The following is a 15,813-nucleotide window of genomic DNA, read 5'->3' as shown; positions in this document are numbered from 1 at the left end:
ACACGGGCGCGAGTGTGGAGGGACACTGCGGGCGGTGGAGCATGTCACAGGTGTGTTTATTCATGCCACAAGGGAGCAGCACGTCTGCCCGTGCACGGCAGCTGCCCATGCCCCCATCTAGCAGCCTGCTGACATTTCCAGCCAGGGCGACGTCCCATCTGATGCGTTCTCCAAGGAGGTCTGGTTAACGATGACCATGAGCAGGTGCAGGACTTGAAGCTGTCAAAGAGAAGCATGATAGAACAATTTAGGGAGGAAGGAACAAGCAGAATGTAGTTTGTAAGAATTAACAAGTCAGAACACACAAACGACAATTTCCACTACGAAGCACGGAAGGCCGCTTGTGTGCGGAAGGCCAAGGGTTCGTGCGGTGAGCGTGTGCAGGAGGCAGCTCTCTAGCAGGCGCGATGATGGAGGGGTGGAGACGTGCCTCTTCCCCAAAGATCACGGGCCAGCCCTGGGTTTGTGGAGGACTCACAGGACTGCAGGCTCACTGTCATTTGGGAGATGAAGCGCAAACGCCTGGCACCAGGGCCTACATTTATGTGGGGCTCTATCCACACACGCTGCACCTGCACAGAGCAGCCTGCACAGCTAACAGGGCTTCCCTGCTGGTGCCATCAGCGGCCTCTGAACAACCCACCTTCCCATGACCCTTGGAAGTGTCCCTCGGCCCAAGGGAGTGAGCAATGGTCCTCAACAGACCACAGGGACAGCTTCAGAACTCATCCCACAGATATAGCGAACTCCATGTGCCGAGGTGTCCCCATTGCGTGGCACACATGTATTGAAGCACGTGTCAGAACAGTGACACACCTTACCCTGGAGAGGCACAATGGTGTGTCCTTTCCCTGCCTGTTTAAAGAACAAAAATCTTACCTTTCAAAGCTTTGCTTCTTTTATCTAAAATAAAAGGAAATGAAAATTGGTCATAGCCCTGCTTTACAAAAATGCCTTCAGTCAATTCATTATCTAAACCAACACTTGGCTGGAAAGGCCACGGCGCAGGTGAAGCTGTTACAGGGAGCTTTCGGAACAGCTGCTGCAGCACCTCACAGCCAGGAAGTGCTAAGGTTTCTTCTACCACAGATGTTCCTAAATGAGCGGCCCTACAGGGCTCCTCTCCCTGCCACATCCCAAACCCCAGTCTTACAGTATAAACTTTTCTTTCCTTCCTGTTACTAACCAGCTGCTTGTTAGTATATGATTGGACCTCATTTTTGCTCCACTGAGAACCAAATGGCTATCCTGTCCCAACTTTTGTTATGAAAATATTCCAAACATTCAGAACAGTGGGAAAGGTATAATTAAATACCTTCTACCACAACACTTCACCCCTAAGTATTTCAGTCTGTGTCTCTTAAAACGAAAGACATCTCCTACATACTCAAAATGCCATTGTCACAGCTGAGACTCTACTATCTCTGATATCCAGCCTTACACAGATTTTCTCCAGCTGTCCCCAAACGTCTCTTGCGGCAGCTGTGCACTCCCCACATTCAACAGGGGGTTTGATTGGTCATGCCTAGTTAAGAATCATAGTTTCTTCACAATATGAATTAGGATTCCTTTAGAAAATACTTTCCTTCCTGATCTTAGTGATTCAAGCATAAACTTACCAGCACTCCTGATTTTATAGACAATGAAGCTCATCAAACCCATTCCTATCCAAATCTCCTGGTAAACCTGGGTATAGTAGGGCTTCATAGGGATCCAAACATTTTTAATAAGGCTTTGAAGCATCTGAAAAGGAACACAGTGAAAAATATTAACATGACTTAGTTCAACCATTGTGGAAAGCAGTATGGAGGTTCTTCAAAAAACTAAAAATAGAAATACCATTTGACCCAGGAATTCCACTCCTAGGAATTTACCCAAAGAAAACAATTTTTCAGATTCAAAAAGACAGATGCACCCCTATGTTTATCGCAGCACTATTTACAATAGCCAAGAAACGGAAGCAACCTAAGTGTCCATCAGTAGATGAATGGATAAAGAAGATGTGGTACATATACACAATGGAATATTACTCAGCCATAAGAAGAAAACAAATCTTACCATTTGCAACAACGTGGACGGATTTAGACGGTATTATGCTCAGTGAAATAAGCCAGGCAGAAAAAGACAAGGATCAAATGATTTCAGTCATCTGTGGAGTATAAGAACAAAGCAAAACTGAAGGAACAAAACAGCAGCAGAATCACTGAACCCAAGAAGGGACGGGCAGTCACCAGAGGGGAGGGGTGGGGGAGGGCAGGTGGGGAGGGAGGGAGAAGGGGGAGGGGTGTTATGATTGGTACACACGGTGTGTGGGGGGGTCACAGGGAAGGCAGTGTAGCACAGAGAAGACAAGTAGTGACTCTGTGGCATCTTACTATGCTGATGGACAGGGACTGCAATGGGGTGTGGGGGCGACTTGATCATATGAGTGAATGTAGTAACCACATTGTTTTTCATGTGAAACCTTCATAGGAGTGTATGTCACTCATACCTTAATACAAAAAAAAATATGAACATGACTTTATTTTAAAGCTCAATAATAGGAAGTTTCCACTTACTCATTAAATTTGACTGCTTCCCACAACTATTCCACAGGGAGCTGCTCCCTGTGCAGCCATTCCCACTGCGACAGGGGCTCCTGCTCTGGGCAGCTCACGCTCCGCTCGCCCCCAGGGCCCCCAGCCATGGCCATCCTAGGGCTCCGCCGCCTCATCCTCCTCCAGCCCCAGGCCTCCCAGCCATGCTGCACTGTCACTGCACGGTCCCCTCTGTTGACTACCCTCCACTAACAGTGTGCCCCAAACGAACTGCCACTTTCTAGCTTTTAAACTGAAAAACCAGTATATTTGTATCATCATGTTAAGAACTGCTGGCCTTCAAAGCTGAAAACCAACATGAAGTAATTTCCTTGAGACTCACTCCAGGCCTGGACACATGTTGATCAGCTGTACCTTGTTTTTTGTTTTTTTTTTAAATTTCAGCTTTGAGACATAACTGACATATAAATCTAGAAATTTAAAGTACACATTGCAGTGGTGACTTCTTGTACGTGTACACTGTGAAAGAAATTTCCCCCACCTAGTCGACTAACACATCCACTGCCTCACCTCTTTTTTTTTTCGGCACGAACTTTAAGTTCTATTCTCTTAGCAAATTCCAGTCATACAACACAGTGTTAGTAATGACAGCCACAGCATTCCACGTGGACTCAGTCTGGAGGTCCATTGCTGGGTACAAAGCAGGCAGCACAAGGCCACAAGGCTTCTCGCCTCCTAAGAACTGCAATTAAGACATGACTTAATGAAGGTATCTAATGACTGGATTTGATCGGGAAAGGCTGTCCAAGTCTGAACTTACGTAGTTCACTTTGTATTTCTGTTATTCAGGTATCTTTGATATGTACTCTTATGAAGGTTTCACATGAAAAACAATGTGGTTACTACATTCACCCATATTATCAAGTCCCTTCCCCCCCATACACCCCGTTACAGTCACTGTCCATCAGTGTAGTAAGATGCCAGAGTCACTACTTGTCTTCTCTGTGCTACACTGCCTTCCGTGACCCCCCCACACACCATGTGTACCAATCATAATACCCCTCCATCCCCTTCTCCCTCCCTCCCCCCATCCTGCCCTACCCCTCCCCTTTGGTGACCACTAGTCCCTTCTTGGAGTCTGTGAATCTGCTGCTGTTTTGCTCCTTCAGTTTTGCTTTGTTGTTATACTCCACAAGTGAGGGAAATCATTTGGTACTTGCCTTTCTCTATCTTATTTCACTGAGCATAATATCCTCCAGCTCCATCCACGTTGTTGCAAATGATAGTATTTGTTTCTTTCTTATGGCTAAATAGTACTCCATTGGAAACTTACAAGTTCACTTTTATGTGGTCTGAAGGTAATGCCTTTGATTGCATGTACAATTCACCAGACTGAATTAATACACTCATTTTCACTCTGCTGAGCCTTGTACCATCTGAAGCGGCCTCCTGAACTGGTCATTCAAACCTGTGCAGGAATAACTCAGTACCCTCCTCTGTTCTGCTGCAAAATGCTATTCGGGCTTCAGTTAGTGGTGCTGCGTCATTCCACGGCCGAGGCCTGTTTCTCTCCATCCTATCTCGGGCTACACAGAATTTTACCTCTCTGCCGTTTTCTAGGTCTTCCATTACTGAAACCTGGCCGGACTGTGATCACTACTCAACTGGGAAATAAGGACTGAACGTGTTATAGACAGGAATTGTTTTAGCAGATGAGAAAGTGGCTTCTGAGGGGCCAGAATACCTGGAGAGAAGTATCCTCATAGAGGCAGCATGAGTGCCAAGACCCCGAGGTCAGAAAGGACTTAGAGGGTGCGGAGGAATGGGAAGGCCACCACAGCTGGCCAGATTCAAATGCCGGCTCTACTTTCCGGCTAATTTAAACTGTCTCAGTTTCTCATCTGTAAAAAGGGTAAAAACACTATCCAGCTCAAAGGGCTGATACATGAAGCTCCTCTGCATCAAGTATTTACAGTGTCTGGGGTCCTATTTTGGTGCTTGTTATACAAAGTGCCATGGCTGCTCGATGGGAGGGGAGATGGGCCAGGCCATTTAGGGCCCTGGAGAACATGGTAAAGAGTTCAGCTTGTATTCTAAGAATGCCATGCAAATTTAAGTCTTTGTGAAGTGCTTTACCCACTCGTATCCTGCGCCACTCCCCAGCTCTACAAAGTGGGTACTTGCAGGAAGCTGCCTGAGATCACGCAGCTGGATACGCGAGTCACCCAGGACGCTGCACCTCACTGCTACGAGAATCCACTCCAAGGCCTGGTTCCTGGCTCTTCTAGAACACACTCGGGCCGAGGCATGGTCCTGAAGGCCAGCCAACCCGAGTGCCACCTGGCAGGATGTGGCTGTGTCCTTCTGGAACCCTGTGCAGACGTGTCTGCCTCATACTTCCTGTCTTCAGACTGTACCACAGCGTGAGGTTCCAAGAAACCAACAACATTCCTGCCTGGTGAAGGTGCCTGTGAGGATCCCACAGACCTGACAGACAGCAAGAGTTCAGAGGCACCGAGTGCCTCCCTCTCCCCCAATCCAGCAATGACTGGGAGGGAAGGTGTTCCAGAGGACCGCTGGGGCCAAAAGCCTGGGAATCCTGGGTTCCCACACCAGCTCTCCTGCTCTGCCTTCAGCCTTGGGCAAGTCCCTGGAGCCGGTGTTTCAAAAGTTTCTCTTTCTGTGAAACAAGGTATCACCACCTGCCCACAGGGTGCTCCATGGAATTCAAGGAGGAAACATAAACGACCCAGCCTAGTGCCTGGTGTGGTATAAGAGCTCTTAAGACCACAGCAATAGCAGAAAAAAAAAATCCCACAAATACCAAGCTGATGGCAATAGTACTGAGCCACTGGGATTCTAAGAGGACTTCAGAAGATGTTCTCCCTTAATGAGATCAGAGGAGGATCTAGGGGTGGAAGAGCAAAGTTAACTAGGAGGGTGCGGAGTAGGTAAGAAGGGGCCAAGGAGACTTCAGGTGTACAGTACATACACTGCAAATACTTACCTTTCCCACTCCCACTTTCCTTTTAGCCACGGTTGCCATATTTGGCTGGACATGTTCTGAGTCATTTGGTAAAGTGAGGCCCCCTACTTGTTCCACCGCAGTCCACTCAGTCCATCCACGTCTCCCAGCTGCGTGTGTGGGTGTTCTAGTACCTGTTCTTTTCTAAAAGCCCATCCCATTCAAAGGTCAAACGGGCGTCCACTATGTCCGTTTAGGTCTGCAGCTTATGGCACATCACACTGACAGCAAACTACCGATCTGACCTTACAACTGGGGACAGGAAACGTCTGACCCGTTGAGCCCCAGACGGGGAAATCACGGTTGGGTTAATACTTCCATCACCTCCCCTGATCCTGGCTTGGTACCCGATTCCCCTCTCCCAAGGCCTAGGCACACACTCAGTACAACCTGGAGAACAAGTGTGTCGCAAGGCAGCTTGAGGTGCAGAGGGCAGAAGGTCCCGGGGGCACGGGAGTCTTCCGTGGCTTCGGGCTCCATCCTAGCCAGCTGCGTGACCCAGGCTAGGAAGCTGGGTCTCTCATCACAGCCAAGCACGCCCCTTACCGAAGGAGCGCCCGGGTACCGCCGCGCCAACCCAGCCCACCCCGGACCGCCTCCCTTCACGGCCCCGCGCCGGGGCGGAAAAGCGCGCGTGGGCCGGGCGCGGGCTGTACCCCAAGGTCGGCGGGGCCGGGGGTCGCCAGCTCCCCCCGCGAGGGCCAGGCCCGGCCCCGGCCCCCACCGTCCCGGCGACTCCGCACTCACCGCGGCGACCGACCCACAGCTCAAGACGCCCCCAGCCCACACACGGCCAACGACTCGGGAAGGTCACCGAGTGCGCAGGCGTCGCGCGGGGCTTGCCGGGAGGGCGGAAGGAGCGGCAGCGCTCGGGGCCAGAGCGCCTCCCAGGCAGCGCCACAGCGCCCCCAGCGGCCACGGGTGCGACCGACTGGTGGAGGGGCGGGGACGGCCTGGGCTTTGTCATAACACGGCGACTAACCTCGGGGTGCCTTGGACGCAGGAGTTCCGGGGATGAGACACGGAAGGACCTGGGCAAAAAGCACAAATTGGTCAACCTGGAAAAGGTGAGACAGGGACCATGGATGTAGTCAGAGAAGGGTGAGGGCCTCCGGAGGAGGCAGGGGAGGATATTTGCAGTCAGAGCAATGTAACTACATGCAAGGAAACCCCCCTACTAAAACTATGTTAATTATTGAGCTCTAGAATCATTCTTCAGTGAGATCAGTTAATGTTCCCCAGATAAAGAAGAGTAGCACATGTTTTATTATGCTAATCATTTGTAACCATGTGTAAGATTCACTCTAGCATGCTAAAAGGCCCAGGCCTCTGTGCTATCTTTCCTCCTTCAGATCTGACGAGGTGATTCTGCAACCTGAGCAACTAACTTAGCTGCAGGCCCAGCTGTAGACGGCATGGTTAAAGGCAGGAAGAAGTCCATCTTGAAGATAAGATTGCATTTTAACACCCAGGAAGTTCAAGAGGCTAGATTCTTTAGCAAGTAGACAATACCTCAGCCCACCTTGGGAGCTGGGCAGGCAGCCTTTTGATATGCTCCCAGACCAACGCGCAGGTGTCCCGGAGAGAAATCAAGGCAGGAAATTCCTTATATTAATTTTTAATATTCAGGGACCACTTAACAAGTCCACACCCCTAAGTTTTTTTCATGTTCTCGAAAAATCCTCAATGGCCTATAAAACCCCCTAGACAATGCACCACTACGGGCTCTCTTGTCCCCTCCTTGCATGAGCCAGGAGCTCTGTCCTTTCACTGTATCTCTAAATAAAGCCTGTACCTTGCTCTCCTACCTTGACTGTTTGTGAAGCTCATTCTTCAGCTCCGCAAACAAGAACACTGGCATCAAAAGGACCATATTTACTTGCTGTATTTGTCTTGCCAATGGGTTTCAGCCCCGGGCAAGTTCGCTATGGATTCACTGTGACGGAAGAAATAGACAGCAAAATGTTCTTGGGGTGAAAGGGTTTATTACCCAGCTTGTTCTCCTGGCAGAAGGTCGAGCACTAGCATCTCTGCCTCCGCCCAGAGCACTGGGCCAAGCTCTCTATATAGCGCAGTAATAGCTTATTGCCTAAAGGTGTGGAAGCGGCAGCCCAGCAACGGCCCGTTACATCATCAGGTGGTTTAAGTTCAGTGAGGATCCTGGCGATAGGAACCCCAACTTCCCCACACTCCACCCCTCCAGGATTCTCGCCTTACAATCTACATGCTTTCAGTCTTCCGCAATGGTCCCTGTGCGAGAAAGCTGGAGCACTGTAGCCAGATTCCACAACAGCAACAGAGGAGAACAACAACTTAGAGATAATAAAAATTAAGATACAACAAGATTTTGATATAAAAATTATAATAATCCTCAAGCCAGAGGAGTTTCCTAATCCACAAAGACTTTAGGGGAGATAAGACATATGTTTTAATGCCACCAACATAAGCAAATCTTGTCCATCAGGTAGGATGCATGCAAGAGAGGGGTCCTGTGATAGGACTGTAGCAGGAAGGGGGTCCCTTCCAGGTCTAGTTGCCATACTTTCACTCCATTCCCCGAGGGGGTTACTGAAGGTCTATATGTAGTGCTACGGGGGGTGCATGCACTGGCCATAATGATAAAACAAATCCCCGGTAAGATGCTCTTACCTTCTGGCCGTTCAGGATATACTACTGTGACCTTTGGCAGCCACTTTGCTGTTATTCCAGGAATACACAGGAGGTCAGCTTCCAGGCCTTGTCCCCAAGGTGCCAGGAGAGCCAGCCATCGTTGGTCCATGTGTCGAAAGGTCCAAGGCCACGTCCACTCAATGGAGTCTCCAGGGTTCAGTGCACTTGGTGCTGGCAGCAAGATGTTATTCTGGTGGCCGAATCTCAGCTTCACTGATTCTCCTTGGTTTCTACTTGCAGTGGTATAGGGGTGGCAGCCATATGTGTTAACATGTCTGTGGGGCTCAGGGCTCCGTTTCAGGGTCTCTCATTCAAACACCATAGCACGGTCCATAAGTGGACTGACCATCCCTGAAGACTATTGGTATCTGGCTTTAGTCTGGACTTTAACAAGCCATTGAGCCTCTCTGTCATGCCTGCTGCGGTAGGACTGTATGGCACATGAAACTTCCACTTGATTCCCAGCTGTCGCACCCATGCTTGCAGTGTATGCCCAGTAAAATGGGTGCCCTGATCACTCTCAATCACCTGTGGTCGGCCATAGGTGGCAAAGAGACACCCCAGGCCTCTTTTGGTCATTTGCTGGTCTGCACAACAGGTAGGAAAAGCGACCAGAAGTCCAGTAGCTGTGTCCACACAAGTCATGGCATACCGACATCCTTCTGACATAGGTAGAGGCCCAATACAGTCTGTCTGCCACCTGATGAGGGGTATAGGCCCCTTAGCTATTGTCCCATGTTGCTGTGGAACTCAGTGTAAGTCCCTTTTGGAGCACACGACACACTCCTGCTGGGCTCTACTAACTTCTTCAAAGGTCAAAGGCAAGCCTCACCAACGGGCTACAGCCCACATTGTCTTTTGTTCCGCATGCAACAAATGCTGATGTAGCCATTGGGCCACATCAGAGGCAGGCCTTCTTTCTAATCACTGGGCCAATTTATCTGCCTCATCATTTCCTGGCGATGCCAGAGGCAAATGACCTGTCACATGGTAGACTGTAATTATTTTGGTCTGACCACAGGCCCATAAGTCTTGCCATAATTCTTGCGCCCATAAGGGGTCGGTGACCCACCAGACAGTAGGCATGGTACCAGGTTGGTAGCCAGAGGGTCAAGCCCCAATATACAGCCCAGCTGTCAGTGCAGACAACTATACAGGAGGGCTCCTGGCTGATCACAAGCCACGCGGCTCACAACTCTGCCCATTGGCTGCTCTTCCCCTCCCCATCTTCCATCCATATTGTCTCAGTCTTAGGATGGAAAGCTATGGCCCTCCACGTTGGAGGCTGCCCACAGCTGCAGCTATGTGTGTACCATCTTCGGGTACAGGGGCTCTTCCCTCCTGATAGGGACTCTCTGCTACGAATGGTTCAAAAGCAAGTTCTTCCTGCTTTTCGCTAGTATATGTCACTGCCCCCAACAAGTGTTGGAGCTCTTCACTGAAAGGGCTACTAGAGAGGGCACTACACTGCTGTTGGTAAGCACCCCACGTGGCCAGTGTGGATGTTTGTGCCACACCACTCCTTGGCTTTTGGGTCCAGTCTCGTACCCACCCCAAGATGGGATAGGTGGTTATGACCTTTATTGGGGCCATTCTAGTGATGGGTTCTGTAGCCAGCAAGGCGTGATACACGGGCAGCCAGCTGTTTTTCTATCAAAGTGGATGGTACCTCTGCCCCCTTCCAGAGTTGTGACCAGAATCCAAGAGGTTGGTGAGCTCATTCGAGCCGCTGCCAGAGACCCCAGCCATAACCATCTTCAATGCCATGAACACCCAGCTCACAGCGCCTTGATGGGTCTGTCACACTCAGGGCCTGCACGGCCTTGACTGCCCATTTTGCTGTAGAGGCAGATGCACATGTCTCATCTCAGTCCCACCTGACACCCTTTCGTACCAACCGGTATAAGGGCTTCAGAATTTGTGCCAAGTGCAGGATAAACACTCTCCAGTAGCCTAGAAGACCCAGAAATTCCTGTAGCAATGTTACAGTTGTGGGGATAGGAAAGGCCTGGACTTTGTGTATAATTGCTTCTCAAAGGCTCTGCTTACTGTATCAAGAGCCACCCCTACAGCTTCAGGGGTCACCTCCACTTGCCTCCAGTCCTGGGGTGGGGCCCAGTCCTCTAGGAGGCAAGTCACCTCAGACCACATACCCATTGGGGGACGATCCACTGTCTTCCCATTCACAGGGGCAGCCCACTGAAGCACCCCTCCCATAAGGGCAGCCTGTCTTTTTCCTTGGTCAACAGAGAACCCTGCGGACTTTCGCCAATTGTCTTGCCAATGGGTTTCAGCCCCGGGGCAAGTTCACTATGGATTCACTGTGACTAAAGAAATCGACAGCAAAACGTTCTTGTGGTGAAAGGGTTATACCCAACTTTATTTCCAGGTGGCAGTTCAGTCACTAGAATCCCGTCCACTCAGAGCGAGTCTGCAGGCAGCAAGCCCGTCTCTGCGTCTGGGCCCCTCTGTCCACACAGTCGTCCTGCACAGCTGTCCTCTGGGCCTCTGCCCTTGGCACTGCCACCACTCCAACCTCTACTCTCCTGCAGCCTGGCAGCCCTGCCACCGTGTCGCGCCCAGAGCACTGGGTGGAGTTCTTTATATATTATATAGAGTCAACAGCCATGTATTGCCCACAGGTGTGCAGTGAGCCAGTCAACCAGGGCCAGGTGAGAATCCTGGCCACAGGAACTCTCATTTTATCCACAATCTCCCTTCTCTGGTTTTCTTGCTATTTTTCTTCGCATTGATAACTTTTTACTCGCATATTTTTATGCAGCTATTCTGTGCATAATAATTCTCCTCAGCAGAGAATATAAAGACAGCCACAAAGTCTGCAGACACTGGACCTCACAGACACAGCCTTAAAAACAACTATGCTCACTGTGTGCTAGGAAATAAAAAAGATGGAAAATTCCAGCAGAAAACAGGAAATTGAAAACAACAACAACCCATTTAGCTGATTTAAAAAAAAGAGCTAAATAGAAACTGGATGGGTTTAGCATCAGATTAGACAGTTGAAAAATTACTGAACCGGAAGATAGCTTAGAGGAAACCGCTCAGAAGCTGAGAAAAGAGCAGATGGGAGACAGGGTACGGCGAGAGGCCGTCATATATGCAACTGGAGACTTAGAAGAAATGAGTGAGATTGGGCAGAAATATCAGAAGAGAGAAAAGCTGGCAGAGACGTCTCTGAAAAGGATAAAAAACAAATCACACCAACGGTTCAAAACACTTATGAAGCCACGCAAGCAGATAAATGAAAATAAACCAACACCTTGAAACCTCGTAATAAAACCACAGAAAACTAAAGACAAAGAAAAATCTTAACTGCTGATCTAGAACTCTATGCATGCAGAAATTACCATTCAGTAAGGAAAGCGAAACAGAGGTATTTCAGATAACCTAAGACTGAGGGAAAAAATCACTAGCAGATCTACAGTTAAAAAATAAAGTCAGTGCTCATTACTCAGGCAGAAGACCAGCGAGCGCGGTTATTAGGATGGGGACACAGGGAAGAGCAAGGAACGTGGTTCCAAGGGAAAAAAAGCTTAGACTCAAATGAAGCTGATGCACTTGAAAACCAAGCTTTTTTAGGGTGGTGGCTCTCACGGTGTGATTTGGAGGTTTCCAAGGATTCCTGTGGGTCAAACCTATTTTCATAATAATGGTAAGATGATTTGTCTTTTTCATAAGAATTCTCTCACAAGTGTACAGTGGAGTTTTCTAGAGGCTGACTTGTAATGTCGAAACAGAAGGAATACAGAAAAAGATATGAAAATCCAGCTGTCTTCCAATAAGGCAGACATTAAGAGATGTGCAAAAATCTAAAAGTGTCGATTTTCTGACACAAACATTTTTTTGGCATAGTAACTTCTCATAAAGATATTCCCTTTAACATCTATTATTCTAAAAGAATAAATAAGTAAAATATGTTTCAGTCAAAACTCCTAATGAAGTAGATGTAACCCACACAAACACAAGCCCTGTAGGGTTGCCGGAGTATAAAGGGGTCCTGAGATAAGCACCAGGTTTGAGAACCACTGTCTTAGAAAAAGAATGTTTTAGACTTACAATGAGGTAAAAAACTGCTGAAGACAACGAGCACTGAGGAGAAATCTAAGAGCATCATTGAAGCTTTTTCAAGATAAAGCTTCTGTAGTTTCAACTTAAGAGCAATAGAATTTTAATGTCTTTAGTTACAAATATAAAACATGCCACAAAAAACACATCATCAAAGAAAAAATACTTAAAGCAGCATCCTAGTGGGTTTATTCAAAGTGCAGAATGACGCGTTCTGTTATGTTTGTGGCTGAGGTCGGTGAAGCCATGAAAACATAGCTTCTCTTGCTGTGTCAAGAGAGCTGCCTAATGGCACCAGCGGAATTTCTAATTGCTCTCAGCTGTTTGTTCCACCTTCCGGCCTGCAGCACAAGCCATTCCTGGAATGCAAATATGCAAAACCTCCAAGGCCCATGAAGCCTCTGGGGCTTCCCCTGTGCCCTGGCCTAGTTGTCTACAAGTCCATGGTGCTGCCTCTGAACTGTGGACAGGAATGCCAGATGATCTGGGCGAGTGACCATGCAGGGCCAGGAACTGCTGATCAAATAAGGAGGCTTGGAGCCATTCAGTCTGTGATGACACAGAATGTTAAACACGTTTTGGTCAGGAAAATGGCAATCAATCAAATGACAATACATTTCAAATGGGAGAAGCATCAAAACAGTGTCCTTACACTGCAGTTAAAACTCAAAACTTCAGGACAGCTGAAGGACATAGTAACCCAAAGGATCAAAGAACATAGAAAAAGTCCTCTGAAAATTGTTTGAGAAAGGAGCCTGCTTGAGAAAAAAAGCAACTTCCACTTAAAAACATACTGTGGCATCAACAAAGAATGAGTGTGCAGGAACAGTAGTATACTAGCAAGCACAAATTTGGGTTCCAGTTGTCTGAAGTGGTTTCAGTGTATTCGGTGACGTCCGTGAAGTATGCAGGTGCGGTATTTCCCAGTCAGTGCTGAGTGACGTACTAAGAGTCTCAATGACTTTATGATCACATGTCTTTCTTATTTATTGAAAAACAAGTTCTTGTCCGCTGCCAAAAGATGTGTGTAAGGAGTGCTTTCTGTGTGGGCTGCAGTATTTGGAAACGTCAGAATATGAGGCGCAGAGCTCAGAAGCTGGTGGTGTGGCTGGGATTTGGACCGGGGACTCTCGGCTCAGCATCACGTGGGCTCATTTTTTGGTGAAGAACCAGTAACTCCGCGCCCCCTCCACCGACGCGCGCCCACGCACACCAAGCCGACTGTTTATGCGTCACTGCTCTGGCTTTTTCCAGTCCTAGCGGACTGGACTTCACACCGCTGGCCAGGGCCGCACTCTCCGCGCTTCCCTCGGCCTCCGGCGCTGCTGGGGCGGCAGGGGACGGGCGGTCCTGCGTCTGCCTCTCCGCACCGCCCTCCTTCCTTTGTGTGTATACTGGGGCCCTCCCCACACCGCCTCTCCTCCGACGCTGTCCCCCGCTTTACTCTTCAGGAGCTCAGCCTCTCGGGGGTTCGCCATTCATCTGCCGACAGCCTCCGAATCTGTCCCCATCACCTCCCTATGTCCGTGGGAGGTCCCTGCACCTGACACGTCGGTTTAGGAAGAAGCCGGCTTCAGCCTAGGGTGTCCGGGCCCTGACCGCAGGCATCAGGGTCAGGCCTTCCTCCAGGGACGCCCTTCCCCTGCGGTTCTCTCTCCGAGTCCTCCTGCAGCCGGCTCACCCCTGGTCATCCTGCGGCTGTCCTCTTCGGTGCCATTTTCTCCAAGAAGCCTTCCCTAACCTGTCCCTGCTCCCGGCTCACAGGTCGGGGGCAGCGGGTCTTGCTTTGGCAGCCAGCTGTTTACCGCGACAATGCAGGCTCTAAGCCCTTCTCAGGTTTGCCTTCCACCTCCGCCCTGAGGCCCGTCACCGCGCTGCCCGGTACCGGGCGGCCCTGTGCTGGGCCAGGCACACAGGTGTTTAGTGCATGTCCCGAGTGGCCCCCAGCGCCACGGCCCTCAGAGGGACTGGGCGGAGATACTCGAGGCGGCGTTCCTGCACACGGCAGCCGCCGACGCCAGTCCCCGCCGGGAGGGCCGGGGGGGCTGGGATGAGGGGCTCGCCGCGCTGACCCGGCCGTCTCACTGGCCGCCGCGTGCCGGCCGGTTGGCGCGGTGGTGCCGGACTCCCGGCAGGCCTAGCGAGGCGGGGCGGGGCGCGGGCACGAGGCCTGGGCCGCGCGCGGGATGGTGCCTTGCGATTGGAAGGTCTGAGTGGCGTGACGCGTTGGGATTGGAGGGCCCGAGCGGGGCGGGGCGACGTTCCCGCCCCCGCCGCCGCCGCCGCCGCCGCAGCCGCGTGTTCCCTCAGCCGTGCAAGGCAGTTAGGGCGGCGCCGACGTGGCCGCAAGCATGCTGCGCAAGCTCACCGTCGACCAGATCAACGACTGGTTCACCATCGGCAAGACCGTGACCGATGTGGAGCTGCTGGGCTCGCCGCCGGCCTTCCCGGCCGAGGCGGCCTGGGACGAGGCGCAGCGCAGGGACGCGGCTGCGTCCGCGGCCCCCAGCCTCGCCCCTGCCCGGCCGGCGTCCGGGAGGTAGGAGGCCGTGCGGGCGAGGCGGAGAGCGGGCCGACGAGCGCCGGGCCACCCAAGGGCCCATCCGGTGCCCGAGGCCAGGCGTGCTTCTCTGCCAGAGGCCGAGCCGCCCTGGAGTTCGGTTCAGTTTCTAAGTTTAATGTTAATGAGCTTTGGCTTGTAGGACGGTTTAAATTTACAGAAAAAGCGAGCAGGTGGGGAGCCCCACGTACTTCCTCCTGCCGCCTGCATTTCCCCGTTGTTACCGCCCGGCCTTGCTGTGCTGCATGTTTTACTGCTGGTGAGCCCACGTGGATCCACCGTTACCAACTAGGGTCCGCAGTGGAGGCGGACGTTCACGTTCACGCCTGCGCTGTAACGTCCGGCTCGGCAAACGCATGGTGACACCGGCACGCAGAGGGATGTCACCGCCCTCTGTGCCCCACTTCCTGTCCCTCCTTCCCCTGCAGCCGCTTGTCTTTTTACTATGTACCGTTTTGTGTTTTCCACAACGTCCTCTAGTTGGAATCATAGGCGTCTAGCTTTTTCAGGCTGGCTTCTTTCACTTAGCAATTCACAAGTTTCCGCCGTGCCTTTTCACGCGCTGAGTAATATTCCTGATGTCTGGATGTACCACTATGTACTTCCTGGAGGTACCCAGGTGGCTCCAAGTTTTAGCGATGGTGAATAAGCCTTCTGTAAACGTGCCCTTGTGAGGTGTCGTGGGGGTAAAAAGCTTTCAACTCCTTTGGACAGATACCAAATCGTAGGACTGCTGGACCTCTGTTCACTTTTACTAAGGTTCCTCCTCCCTCTGTTCTGACTTACGTAGCTTCCGACAATCTGTTCATATCCTTTTGATGGAAAGGAAAGGGCAAGAGCCTCGTTCTCTTTTCAGACGACCTAGATCTGGTAAGTAGGATCACTTGCTCCTTTTCTGAAGCCGGCAGGTGTGGACATACCTCCAGCCTGGAGTA

The 15,813-nt window shown here is 50.7% G+C and overlaps 2 protein-coding genes across 15 annotated transcripts in view; one reads left to right on the top strand and one right to left on the bottom strand.

Moving 5' to 3' along the window:
* Positions 1–39: 39 nt before the first annotated feature.
* ATP5MJ (ATP synthase membrane subunit j) lies at positions 40–6,459 on the bottom strand. 6 transcript variants are annotated; one of them, XM_073241781.1, is made up of 6 exons: positions 5,953–6,303; positions 5,545–5,706; positions 2,059–2,149; positions 1,620–1,743; positions 880–903; positions 40–219 (listed from the first exon to the last, which is right to left on the bottom strand). In XM_073241781.1, exons 3-6 carry the CDS (start codon positions 2,059–2,061, stop codon positions 185–187), a joined length of 186 nt encoding a protein of 61 aa, XP_073097882.1. In that variant the 5' UTR covers positions 2,062–2,149; positions 5,545–5,706; positions 5,953–6,303; the 3' UTR covers positions 40–184. The 6 variants fall into 6 exon arrangements, with proteins under 6 accessions (XP_073097882.1, XP_073097881.1, XP_073097880.1 ...); XM_073241780.1 differs by lacking the exons at positions 5,545–5,706; positions 5,953–6,303 and adding an exon at positions 6,310–6,407; XM_073241779.1 differs by lacking the exons at positions 2,059–2,149; positions 5,953–6,303 and adding an exon at positions 6,310–6,406.
* A 38-nt stretch (positions 6,460–6,497) lies between these two features.
* TDRD9 (tudor domain containing 9) overlaps positions 6,498–15,813 on the top strand; it is a 112,451-nt gene continuing 103,135 nt past the window's right edge. For 7 of the 9 annotated variants that reach the window (XM_073241774.1, XM_073241770.1, XM_073241772.1 and 4 more), the window contains exon 1: positions 14,633–14,857. In XM_073241774.1, coding sequence (XP_073097875.1) covers positions 14,670–14,857 — 188 coding nt within the window. In that variant the 5' untranslated portion in view covers positions 14,633–14,669. Of the gene's footprint in view, positions 6,630–14,632; positions 14,858–15,813 lie in introns of those variants that run through there. The other 2 variants (XM_073241768.1, XM_073241775.1) reach the window with 2 other exon arrangements.

This window comes from Manis javanica, chromosome 8 (assembly GCF_040802235.1).
Source record: "Manis javanica isolate MJ-LG chromosome 8, MJ_LKY, whole genome shotgun sequence".
NCBI lineage: Eukaryota > Metazoa > Chordata > Mammalia > Pholidota > Manidae > Manis > Manis javanica.
The sequence above is the reverse complement of the archived record's forward strand: the minus strand, read 5'-3'. Positions and strand labels throughout refer to the sequence as shown.

Excerpts from the sequence above, each read along its gene's own strand:
- ATP5MJ (XM_073241777.1), bottom strand. The coding sequence starts at position 6,042 with ATGGAGCCCGAAGCCACGGAAGACTCCCGTGCCCCCGGGACCTTCTGC. Across the intron at positions 1,744-5,544 it reads GGAAAGTGGGAGTGGGAAAG|ATGCTTCAAAGCCTTATTAA; the intron begins GTAAGTATTTGC and ends GTTCCTTTTCAG. Across the intron at positions 220-879 it reads AAGAAGCAAAGCTTTGAAAG|CTTCAAGTCCTGCACCTGCT; the intron begins GTAAGATTTTTG and ends TCTCTTTGACAG.